The 13,365-nt window shown below is 38.1% G+C and overlaps 1 protein-coding gene and 1 long non-coding RNA gene across 3 annotated transcripts in view; one reads left to right on the top strand and one right to left on the bottom strand.

Annotated features, from left to right (window-relative positions):
• The window catches only part of LOC111189365 (NLR family CARD domain-containing protein 3-like), a 111,744-nt gene that overhangs the window by 25,101 nt on the left and 73,278 nt on the right, over positions 1 to 13,365 (top strand). The window contains exon 1 of one of the 2 annotated variants that reach the window (XM_049474132.1): positions 1,224 to 1,430. The exons of the other annotated variant lie outside the window; for it this stretch is intronic. Coding sequence (XP_049330089.1) covers positions 1,384 to 1,430 — 47 coding nt within the window. The 5' untranslated portion in view covers positions 1,224 to 1,383. Of the gene's footprint in view, positions 1 to 1,223; positions 1,431 to 13,365 lie in introns of those variants that run through there. 2 annotated transcript variants of the gene reach the window in all.
• The window catches only part of LOC125798293 (uncharacterized), a 95,172-nt gene that overhangs the window by 8,109 nt on the left and 73,698 nt on the right, over positions 1 to 13,365 (bottom strand). The gene's annotated exons all lie outside the window — the stretch shown is intronic.

Consider the following 13,365-nt stretch of genomic DNA (forward strand, 5'->3'; position numbering starts at 1 on the left):
ATTTAAAGACAGTACTACAAAATGCACCATACTAGAACATTCTCCTGGATTCTCCTGGCAGGAGTGTAGGTAGAATATCTGGACAGTCTAAATCACTGTATCGATGTAAAATTTAGGTTAATAGAGGTGATTGTTGTTTTTTCATTGTTTATGATTATTATTTTTGTTAATTGCCATTTACTTTTATGTAACCCTTAAGCAAGTAAGGACAGTGAGCTCAGTCTGTTTAATGCAGCCATGAAAAACAGAATCATCCCGGAAAAAACTTTAAAGAATGTGGGTCAGAGAAGCACATTTTATGCTTTGCACAACTCGACAGACCACCCGAACAGGTTTTACAGGTGTGCGGGAGAAACGTCTTGCTCATGAATGTTCAAACATTCCATTCAGCCGTGAGATATAATTGGCTGACAATGGCGAATAACGAACATTAGCTCCGCCCACACAGAGTCTATTCGCTCTGAGAGAATGGGGTGGGGGACTTAGAGAGAGACAGGTGAGACGCAGGTAAAGGAGAAAGTAAAAGTAAGTCCAGTTTCCTCCATTAGAACAGGACAGAAGTCTGGATTCACTCGGTAAGTTCAGAACTGAAGAGAATGTAGAACAGAACCGTGTAGCTTAATGTCAGAACCGGTTCTAAGGGTTCCTCAGATCCAGAACCGGTTCTTTAAGCTCAGCTCAGTGTCCGATTACACTGGAAGAACCAGGATCAGCATGGAGATCTGAACCGGGCCTGGATCAGACCTGGACCTGGTCTAGATCAGACCGACTGGAGAACAATTAGCTGTAAACTGAAGAGAAATGCGCAGATATATATTGATATTTATTGATCACAATTACAACGTAGTTTATGCTGTTTAAAGCGCATTACTGCTTAATGTGGGCGTTGATCTGTTGGGTAGATAAAAACACGGATCTGCTATAAAGGCGTGTTTATATGTAGTAGCGCTGTTCAACCAGCAGGGGGTGCAACGGAGCTCATGATCACGTAGAGTGTTAGTGTTTTAATTCCTGCTGTTTTATATTATCCTTAAATTATGTTTCTATTCTAATTCAGCAACATAATAGTAATATGATTAACAATTATAGAACGGTGTGTATATGTTGTGTATATGTTGTTCAATGTAGTAATATTACTAGTAATAATTTAATTGTAATAATTATAAAAACAGTAAATGTCTCTATAATCTGTAGAATTAATTCTAATGAGGGTAAATTGCACTGTTATGTAACATTCTCTGTTTTGTTTGCTCATCAGGTACTTTTTAATGCAGATCAGACAATAATGTTATTATTCTAAGAATAAAGCTTTTATTCTAACAGCTGATCTGTTTTCAGGGGTGTCGACAGGGTTCACTGTGTGTGAATGAAAAATAGTAATTGATGGATCTTCAGAACTCCAGTAGTGGAGGAGGACCTCCTCTCCTAAAGTGAGTAAATTAAGTGATGGGTTTAATTTGTAAAGTAGTTTTGTATTTAAATGGTCGCAGCTCTAATCCTGGACCTGTGATCTGCATGTTTTACAGTTTTAAAATATTGAGAACAGAGCTTCTCCTGAACCAGAGTCAGAACCATGTGCTGTATTTAACAATCCGGCTTGTTATTCTTATAGTAGAATGTGTTTCTAATCTGTATTTTAAGTAACTATCTGCAGTTGATATCTAATAGTGAATTTTAATAATTATTATACCATATTCTAGTGTAAAGTGTAAATATGTTTCCTTCTTGGACAGTAACAGTATTAGGTTGTTGCTGTAGTGTTTTTGTGTTGTTGCTAGGTATGCTGTGGTATAGGGGTGGGTGCTGGGCTGTTTGCAGCTGGCAAGGTTCAGAAACATAATACTAGAACCAGAACAGAGCTGGTCTGGTCAAAGATGGAGGTAAGTGGATCTGGTCCATATTGTTGCACATGTGACAATGTGTTCAAAATCCGGATGGGATTTGTCTGAAGTGCAAGTGGACTCTGGACCAGATCCATTGTAAGAATCCATCTCAGATTTTACCACACGCTGTCTGGGTTTACATTAGCATTAGCATGTAGGAAATTTAAATAAGCACTTCTTTGCTGCGCTGTTAAGGAAACGCCCACTGCCCCAGATTCACAGAACCTCAACCATCGCTTTTAATAAAGTGGAATATTTTTAGACTATGCTTAATATTATAACCTTCATTATCAGCATTACATCCTGCGATTTATATTGAACCTACAGTGACTAAAAGTTAAACATAGTGTTTTATGGATTTGTAAAAAGCTTCTGTTTATTTCAGGATAGAAACTCAGATCAGTTTCTTTAGTGTCCAGTGGGGTGTCCAGATTGGCTGGGTCTTTAACAGTACTTTGAAAAGTTCTATCAACTACAGCAGTGAAAGACAAGATTTTACTTAAAGTTAGGATTCCAGCTGGAGCCCATAAACCACAGTAGGATAACTGATTTTTATTGTACATGTGCACAGATGTTTGTTTATTACCAGAATCAAATAAGAACCCCAACCAAATTAAGAGTCTCTCACCTGCACAGGCATCCAAAATCTAAAAGTAGTTAAAATAATATTTCTCTCCATCAGTTATCTTTAGTTCAGTTAATGTAATGCTTTCCCATCCTTCCTAATAGTCTAGCCCCGCCCCCTAACCTATTGGAACAAACCATTTTCCCTTTCAACAGGGGAAAAATCGCCAGACTACAAAGATAAAACAGCCCAGCAGCAACACAATAAATTCAATTTACTATAGTGACTGTTTACAGTTACTGTTTACTTAGCTAATTAATAAACAGGGCACATTCTCTAACATATACATACCTAACCTAATTACCTTTCACCTGAGGTAGTGGAGGGTTCTCTGGCTTGCCCCAGAGCAAGCTCCACCTGTCAATTACAGTCGGTACAGATTTAAAGGTAATTATAACCGGTAAGTATAAACAGTAATGTAACACATTCTCACAGGTGATGAGGACCACCCTTTTCTTAATCACAATAATTTACACAAAAATATATTTGATATCAGCTGAGCCTGTAGCATCATTAGCATATGCTAATCTCTGAAACTGCTTTTACTGCAGAACTTCAACTGTAATCTGCAGAATATATTATTTTTTGTGTTGGCTTGAATGTACTCATTTGATCTTGCGTAGCTGTATTATTTATGAAAATGGTTTATATGATCTGTGAAGGAACTCCTAGCAGAAATGAGGAAATCCTGATGTGCTGCATTTGTTTAGATCAGAGGACAGTGTTTGGGTATGTTATTTAAAGCTGTGGAATAAAGTTTTAGTAAAGATAACCTAATCAGGTGATGACACTGTGACATTATAACAAACACAAATATATGCCACAGTATTGTTAAAGAAATTAAAATATGTATATTTATTGGGCGAGTGTTTTTCAGTTTGGGCAGCTGACAGAAAGCTTTGTGTTGCTTCTAGGACGGTTATGAAGAAGTTAGTCTGGAACCTGTAAATGAGTTTTAGTAAAGGAAGTCATTACTTCATAATTTACTCTCATCATGGATCATCATGAAGATCTGTTTACAGGGAGAAGAGAGCAGCATCTCCAGCCCCCAGTGGGGCTGCACTAAACTACTGTTCTGTTCTGAGAGTGAATCTCTTCAGTTCCTGATCTTTATTAAAGATGTGCTGTGTGTTGGAGTTTCACTGTGTAAATGCTGGAGTTTCTCTGTGTTTAATGTAAACAGAACTAAAACCCAGAGAGGAGCTTCTCCAGAACCCAGCTGTGTTTCTATGAAGAGTGACCGGTCCATGAGCTTCCCTCTTAATTTCAGCAGTGAAGATATGACCTCCGACCCACAGTAAGTAAAACATCAAAGCCTTTTTTACAGATTTTTTGTATAAGTTACTTTTTAATGAATATAGTGTTTAATGTAAACAGAACTGAAACCCAGAGAGGAGCTAATCCAGAGCCCAGCTGTGTGTCTATGAAGAGTGACCGGTCCATGAGCTTCCCTCTTAATTTCAGCAGTGAAGATATGACTTCCGACCCACAGTAAGTAAAACATCCAAGCCTTTTTTTTTTACAGATTTTTTGTACAAGTTACTTTTTAATGAATATAACACACAAACACACACAGGAGGTCAGTGTGAATTTCTCTGTATGTAATGATCAGTGTACACAGCTGGGTGTGATGGAGAGGCAAGATTTAGATTAGGCTGACTGACCAGAACAATTCAAAGACAATATCAGCTACAGGTTGGAGAATTACACATATATCTATATATTTGGGGTGTGCGATACTCATAAAAAAAGATATCTCGATAATTTCTGTAATTTTGTCAGCAATATAAAAATAAACTATATTTTGCATTATTAAAAAATCTGTATATAAAATTATTATATTGTAAGTAGTATATTTTACTAGCCTGTGCGTCTTAAAAGATAATAATTACTTACTTGTCACGTCTCTAGGATCTCCTCTCACACACCCGAACTCTATTTCCCAAAATCCCACTGGCGATGACGTCACCGTCAGCCGCTCACTCTCACCCAATCGCGTTATGCTCCCCCGTTCAGAGTCACCTGTATTCTAAGAAGTTCCGGTTCATAGTAATTCCATGTTTTGTATATATAGGGTTCTGTTAGCATATGTTCTTCGCGAGGTATTGCCGACTCATGTTGCGTACTGAGCGTTATTCCAAACCCTTTTCTGTCTGCCCTTTTGTTATGACCTTTTTGCCTGTATTACGGATTTTGCCTTTTGTATTTGCCCTCATCGGATTTGTTGTATTATCGGACTGTCTCCTGTGCTACGATTCCTGCTTCCAGTGTGAGCGTTGTTCAACCTGTTCTCTGGCTGTGTTATTCTGTTTACAACTCTGTAAATAAACCTGTCTTTACCTTTTACTCGGCGTGCGTCTATCCTACCTGTCTGGCGTTACATTACTAAATATGTTTATGGAAACAATATATTTTATTTGTATTAAATTCCTTGAAACAAACAAACATTGAACACACCAGTTCAAATATAAAACAGTGCACATGGTTGTAAACCAGAGTTCTTAATAATGGGTATTGTAATGTAAATAAAAGGATGAGTATTAGATTTGCTACATTAAATTATGTTCATATCAGGGGTATCAATCCAATAAAAATGCTGTTCCCTGGTGCTGGTTGTTCACCTGGGAAGGGGACAACAGTTATTGTGCAGTGTGTTATGTCTTGCAGACTAGATCATTTTTTGCTTTATTTTATATGTCAATATAAATGAGAATATTTTAATGTGCTGAGAAATTGATTTTAACTGAGAGCTTTAGCTGAGGAAAAAACACTAGTGTAGCTCCATATTCCACCTTCAACAACCTGGAAAGAAGAAACGTGCCATCAGTTGTTTGTGTCTGTTTGTGTGTGTGAGTATGAGTATGAGAGAAAGACACTTCAGCACAGTGCCAATGTGTCATCAGTTTGGAGGAAAAAGAAGCGTGAATGAAAGTAGATGGCTTGATGGGTCGCTTGCTGGTTTAGCGTCTGTGCTAACTGGCCACACTGATAAACAGTGCAAGTAACCAAGAGCACACTCACTGATAACATCATAGACTTGTCATCTGCCAGTGTGATCGCATGGATAACCTATGCTAGCTCACTGCATGGTCATTCTCAATGTTTGCAGTGAACATGTGGAGTAAAGGAATTTTCATTGTTGTTTTTCCCCAGTGATTAGCATTCTCGATCACATCAGCTTGCACATCATTAACACAGTAATTAATATATTATCATAGACAATATGTATCACACACCCCTAATCTACATATAGAGACAGTAGCGTGATATGTTAGTACTGTTTCACTGCACTTCAAACGCTCTAGTTGTCTCCTTTCTAATTACATTTATATTATTGCTAATTGGCACTGTTTATCATTTAATTTTATGTAATTATTATTAATTGTAGAACAAATTAAGCATTGACACAGTGGTTCAAACAACTGTTTTTACACGTGCCTCAAAACTTCAGATAACGGGTGACATAATTGCAAAAAAACATGAAACAACAAGCAATAGACAACATAAAGTGCAAGAGTGACGACATAAAACTATAACACTAAATAACAATAAATACAATAAATACAAAAGACGAGACAATTTAAAAGACAGGACAGTGCAGTACCGATACGGTATAATAATGTGTATAGTAAAGTGTATAGTGAGGATACGGTGCAGAGTTGTGTAACATACTGTAACATATAGAACATATATAATCACAGCAGTTACTGAGGTAGAGAGTAACTGCGTGTAGCAGCAAATATTGCTGACAGTAATAAAGACATTTCAGTCTCTGTGTGCTGAGTGTGTGTGTGGGTGAAGTTCAGTCTTTGTGTGTTTAAAGGGTGGTGTTGGGGGGGTTCAGTTCAGTTTTGTGTAAGTGTGTTGGGTGAGTGGTGGGTGGGGTGGGGTTCAGCTCTGTCTCTGTGTGTTGAGGAGTCTGACTGCCTGGTGGATTTTATTAGTAATTGCAGCATATTTTATTGAAACAATTTTTTTTTCGATCAGATAATTTATTATGGTGGATTACAGTGTGGATTTTTTTGTTATTCACAGTAAGAAGAAAATAAAAAATTACAGGGAGAAACTGGACCACATATTCAAGGTTAGTTCTAAACCAAATATTTGATGGAGATCTCCCTGATTTCTTTTACATTTAGTTTTAATTTCACTTAATTTCACATAACCATACTTTATTCACCTGTAGTTTCTGTATAACTGTAATAATGTCAATATTGATGCTATATGATGCTGCTCAGTTACATGATGTTTAAATTATTTTACACACCAGAGCATCCATAACTCCTTTCCTCCTCAGATCAGTGTCATTATCTCTTCTGTTCTGTAACAGCTTTAGTGATTCTCTGATGTTTGTTTTTAATCAGGAGCTGCAGCAGAAGTTTATATCTCTAGTGAAGAACGAGCTGAACACATTAAAGGAACTCCTGAGTCCAGATTACCCAGCATGCTCTGAGAGAGAGGTGCAGGATGATCAGAGGGAGGGGGTGCGGATGATCACACTGCACATCCTGAGGAACATGAAGCAGACAGACCTCGCTAACACACTACAGAGCAGTAAGAGTTCTGGGTCATGACCATGGGTACCAACTTAAAGTGCTAATTTATTTTTCAGTGAAGTCCCAAAGGGAAAAACAATACTTAATTGGATTCTGTAATTGTAAAATAATGTATCACAGCGTCAACTGTAATCCTTAAACTTAACACTTACTGATTTTGTATGGACATATTGAATATCTCTAAATCAACTACAGCTGCTACAAATAAACCATACTACAGTCTTTATTTTAAAGTATTATGTCATGGTGTTGTTCTACATTGGGGTCTGATGCATGATCACAGCTGATTACAGATCTTCCTCTGTTATCAGAATTAACCCCAGCATGTCAACGAAAGCTCAAATCCAAACTGAGGGATAAATATCAGAAAATTAATGAAGGAATCTCAGGCTATGGAAACTCAGCACTTCTGAATGAGATCTACACAGAGCTCTACATCACAGAAGGTGGGGGTGGAGATGTCAATCAGGAACATGAGGTTAAGCAGATTGAAGCTGCATCCAGGAAAAGGCCAACGCAGGAAAGACCAATCAAATGCAATGATATATTTAAACCCTTACCAGAACAGAACCAGCCCATCAGAACTGTACTGACTAAAGGAGTTGCTGGAATTGGAAAAACAGTCTCTGTGCAGAAGTTCATCCTGGACTGGGCTGAAGGAGAAGTAAATCAGGATGTTCTCTTTATATTTCCACTTCCTTTTAGAGAGCTGAATCTGATGAAGGAGAAGAAGCTCAGTCTGTTGAATCTTCTTCAGAGCTTCTTCACAGAAACACAAGAATTAAAACCAAGACATTATAAGAGCTACAAGATCATCTTCATCTTTGATGGTCTGGATGAGTGTCGACTGCCTCTGGATTTCCAGAACAATGAGAAATTGGTGGATTTAGAAGAGCAAACCTCAGTGGATGTTCTGCTGACGAATCTCATCAAGGGGAATCTGCTTCCCTCTGCTCTCCTCTGGATCACCTCTCGACCAGCAGCGGTCAGTCAGATCCCTCCTGATTGTGTTAATCAGGTAACAGAAGTGCGGGGTTTCAGTGACCCTCAGAAACAGGAGTACTTCAGTAAGAGGATCAGAGATCAGGACCTGGCCAACAAAGTCTTCACACACATCAGGTCTTCAAGAAGCCTCTACATCATGTGCCACATACCCGTCTTCTGCTGGATTACAGCCACTGTTCTAGAGAGAATGCTGAGTGAAGCTGAGAGTGGAGAAATTCCCAAAACCCTGACGCAGATGTTCACACACTTCCTGATATTTCAGATCAAACACAAGAGCCAGAAGTACAGTGGGAAAAGTGACCCTGATCCTCAGCAGACTAGAGAAAGTATTCTGGCTTTGGGGAAACTGGCGTTTCAGCAGCTGGAGAAAGGAAACCTGATCTTCTATGAGGAAGATATAAGAGAGAGTGGCATCGATATTAAAGAAGTATCAGTGTACTCAGGAGTGTGTACCCAGATCTTCAGGGAGGAACATGAGCTGCACCTGGGGAAGGTCTTCAGCTTCATACATCTGAGCGTTCAGGAATTCCTCGCTGCTTTATATGCGTTTCTCAACAGAAAAATTCCAAAAGAACAATCCACTGAACAACAAACCAGTAAAGCTTTCAAGCTTTTCAGCAGGTCAACGATGACTGGCTTCCTCAGCAGTGCTGTAGACCGAGCCTTACAGAGTGAGAGCGGACACCTGGACCTGTTCCTTCGTTTCCTTCTGGGTCTCTCACTGGAGTCTAATCAGACTCTATTACGGGACTTACTGACCCCATCAGAAAGGATCTCTCACAGCAACAAGGAAACAGTCAAATACATCAAGAAGAAGATTGAGGAGAGCTCCTCTTCAGAGAAATCTATTAATCTGTTCCACTGTTTGAATGAAATGAATGATCATTCTCTAGTGCAGGAAGTTCAGAAATACCTGAGTGGAGGTGCTGACCGTCTTCATCAGGCCAATCTCTCTCCTGGTCAGTGGTCAGCTTTGGCTTTTGTGTTGGTGAACTCAGAAGTAGAGCTGGATGAGTTTGACCTCAGTAAATATCACCCATCAGAGGAGTGTCTTTTGAAGCTGCTGCCAGTAGTCAAAATATTCAGAAGAGCTCTGTAAGTATTTTCATTCAGGTCTTCATTCAGGTTTTTTATGAACTGCTGATTTTTAGCACTTTTCATTGATTCACAGGTAGATTCACATTATTTACATTGTTACACATTAGTATGTTACACATTAATTATTCTGTGTGTGTGTAATAATAATTAAACCCTCACATTTTTCTAAACAGTACAGATGATTTATAAATGAGATAATTTGTCTTAGACTGATCAGAGACAGCCTTAAGAAAATAGTTTAATAGTTTAGGCAACTTATGTGTTATGTGTTTTTGGTTAAAATGAATGCACATCCTCTGCAGATACACACTAAAATAGTGCTGGGTTATTTGACTAAAAGAATCACATCTCAGTATGCTTTAGAGAAATGTTGAACAATACAACGTGATGAACATTTATCAGCATTTATTTGTAACATCAAAATTTGCATATTTAAATACTTAATATCTTACTGTACATCCCAGTACAGTACACACTGTTGCTGTTACTGTGAGGAATTAGTTCAATAGGTTTTCTCTTCTACCGGAATTAATCTCCTGTTTATCTCTATAGATATTGTTTAAGCTGAACATGAAGGAGTGGTTTGAGCTGTGCAATACAAGCATTCATCTGCCAACATTTATTCAGTACATTAAGTATTCTAAGTTAAAAAGAATCAAAACCACCTTAATCTTTTGAGTAAAATAATTAAGACTCTGTCCTCTTTGCCTGATAACAGACTATACAATTAAGCGTAATTTTACAATGTGTACTTTTCCCTTCGTTATGATAGCAAAGACACACTGACATGCCCAAAATGAAGCTGCATGGTGTGCATTTGATGCTAAAATAGGGCCTTTAAACAAACAATAAGCACGTACTGACTCAAACTATGATTTGAATGGGGAAATCTGTGGAAAAGCACAGCACATCCAATAAGAACAATAGCACTCTACATATTTTATGGTATCTTACAGAAAGCACTGATTGATTTTACACACTGTTCTAGTTTAATGTATGCAATGTAAACATGCTCGCATTTCACTTTTCTGGAGGCTGATTTACAAATTTACACCAATAAACACATTTAATCATTTTATTTTTGTTCTCTTAAAAATATGAAGAAGTGAGTCAAGGTTTATGAAGTCACACAAATGGAAAAAACATTTACCTGAAGAATATAATAATGTGATCTCAACATGTGAACAGTCTTATAAAGAGAGAAATATTTGTCTGCTCAAACTTATTTCCTTTTTAAATATGCATCCATTCCTACATCTTAGTCCAGCACTTCCAAAAAAGGTAAGAGCTAGTAATTTAGGGTTAGTAACAATGCAAAACCACGAAGCATATTTCCAAGCTCTACTCTAAAGCATCATTACTGTTTGTTTGCTCTAACAGATACCTAAAGTTAATAATATATAAATATAATGAATATTTAAGTTTTAAGGGGCAGAAAGAAAAATTATAGGTTCAGTAAATTCACATACCCTGAAAAGCCCCCTTGCTCTTCCTCTGCTTTTTTAAACTTTTTCTTTGTCCATTTTAACTTATTTCAGTATAAAGAAACACCAGTACTTTAGAAGACAATATATTTTACAGTTTAATTCTGTTTTCCATTATATGTCTATCCATTCAAATATCCTTCTTAGAGTTTATTGTAAAATCTGTTGTTTATTCTTGTTTTTAGACTAGCTTCATGCAATCTTGGAGTAAAGACGTGTGAAAATCTGGGAACAATTTTAAACCTGGAAAACTCCTCCCTGAAAGAGATAGACTTCAGTAACAATGACCTACAAGATTCAGGAGTGGAGCTGCTCTCTTCTGGACTAAAGAGTTCACATTGTAAACTGCAGATTCTCAGGTAAGTGTTTCTGTGATTTTTGTTTTGAGATTATACAGGTCTAATTGTGAAATTCAGGTGTTTATATTATATTATGTACATTATATTATAACAAATCACACAAGAAAAAGTGTCTTGTGGAGGACAAATACAAACTCTCATCGGTCTGTAGTCATCTTAAGAATGTCCAACTTTAATGAACATTTGAGACAAAATTGTGATGAGAAAATTGTGATGCACAAGCAAAAAATATTTTAGCTGAAGGTAATGTGAAGAAAGCGTTTATTGAATCTTAAAGTGCATTATCTTCCTTAGTCTGCCACATTGTTGCTCTTTCCTTCTTTCTATTTTCTCTCACTCACATGTTTTTTGCTCTGTCTGCAGATTATCTGGTTGTATGATCACAGAGAAAGGTTGTTCTTCTCTGGCTTCAGCTCTGATTTTAAACCCCTCCCACCTGAAAGAGCTGGATCTGACCTACAACCACCCAGGAAAGTCAGGAGTGAAGCTGCTTTCTGCCAGACTAGAGGATCCACACTGCAAACTGGAGACACTCAGGTAGGTATGAATTGATAATTATTTCATCAACTTATTGTGAGATAAATGAACATGTTTATTTTTTCTCTGTCAATATTGACTGTTGTGCTCTAACGGAGGAAACTTTGCTGTGTGTGTGCTTTGCTTCACGGGCAAGCAGAGTGTTGGGAAAGTTAGGTGCTAAAGTTGTGAAATACATTGCATTTTGGACATGGGTGCAACTACATACTTTTTGAGGTGTATGCAAACATACTATCGGCGCCCACTGCGCTTCGAAAAACCAGCAAGCTGATTGGCTGTTTCTCCTGAAAGGCGGAACTTTATCCTTGAACTGGCTCCGTGATTCACGTCAAGAGATTTTCCATTCGCATACGCTGCATACCCCCTTTTTGAGCCACTGATTGTGGGACTTGTAGTCACCAGGTACAACAGTGGAGCAGCATGTAACCTTCATTCTGTCATTCTGTTTTATTTTTGTTTACACGGCCACATTTTTGTATTATGCCATAGCTATCTGTACTAAATGTCAAGTACTTTGTTTTGGCTCATCTTTCCGGTGGTTAAAAGAACCAATGTTTAGGTAATACACTAGAAGATGTTGAACAGTTTAGCTGTTCCTGGTCATGGAGACAGAATCAGGATAAATTAGGGTTGGGTGGTATGACAGTATTTCGGTATACCACGGTATTTAAATATGGTGACGGTATTGTAAAATAGTGACGGTATATTAACCACGTGAGGTGCCAAATCTGTACTTTGAAAAACGGGATATTTAAGACATTCTGCGCATCCACAATGAAAGAGCAGTGGGAGGGGTAAGCAGTTGTAGCTCACTGATTGGTTATGGGTTGGGGATTCTCACTGAGGAGATCATACAGCAGAAACTCAATAAACTCTACAGGTTTCACTAATTTTCAGCGAAATTACCACCGAAATGATCAGATTTATTAGTTTGCTGCAGCGTGGGGTGTTCTGGTGTATGAGTTACTCACAGGTAAAGTTACAGCTGCTTCTCAAATATTTCTCATCTCCTGGTTCTTTACAAAACAAGTTTTTTTAATCTCCTTCATGCTCATATTCTAACCCAGTTTCCTCAGGGTTTTCTGTCATTATTTCGTGGCTAGCTCGAGCGCTGTAAATACAAGCAATTCCGTGGGCCGCGAGGCGCTGTGTGCTGCAGCGCGCTGCCGAATTCTGACCCACGCAGAACACCGGCTCCTCTTCGCGAGCAGAAACGGCACAACACCACCCGCTGTTAAAATGCTGTAGTGGAAACAGCGCTTATAAATAAATTAACAAACACGAAAATGAGGGTATTCAATCTGTAATTTCAGTTTGTTTTAGTTTTTTCTTTTAATTACCGTTTTTATTAGTTTCAGTTAAGGAGAACTTTCACTTTCAGTTTTCGTTATTTCGTTTGTTTTCGTTAACAATAATACTTTGTTACTTAGGTATATGGTGATTATCAGGCGATAGCTTTATATAAAATAAAAATAGTATTAAAAATATATTCCTGGAGCCTGGACTCGACCCGAGATTTTCCATTACTTTACTCGGGCCGGGTCGGGTCCGGGCAGAGAAATAAAAATCAAAGTATCCTGCTATTTAAAAGAATGGAAAATTAATAACAATAATAATATAGTTCTGCATACTAGAGTTTAGATTGTCTGCCTGAACCCGAGCGTAAACGCGAGCCTGAACGTGAGCCTGAACGCGAGCTCATCCGCGTGTTTAAAGCTCCTGGTGGATTAATGGGTGGCACTTCGTGCTTCTTCTACTGCCTACGGGCTGCATGACCTGCAGTCTCTCAGCCTGACAGTCAGTCTACAGTGTCAGCAG

The sequence above is a fragment of the Astyanax mexicanus genome, unplaced genomic scaffold (genome assembly GCF_023375975.1).
Source record: "Astyanax mexicanus isolate ESR-SI-001 unplaced genomic scaffold, AstMex3_surface scaffold_57, whole genome shotgun sequence".
NCBI lineage: Eukaryota > Metazoa > Chordata > Actinopteri > Characiformes > Acestrorhamphidae > Astyanax > Astyanax mexicanus.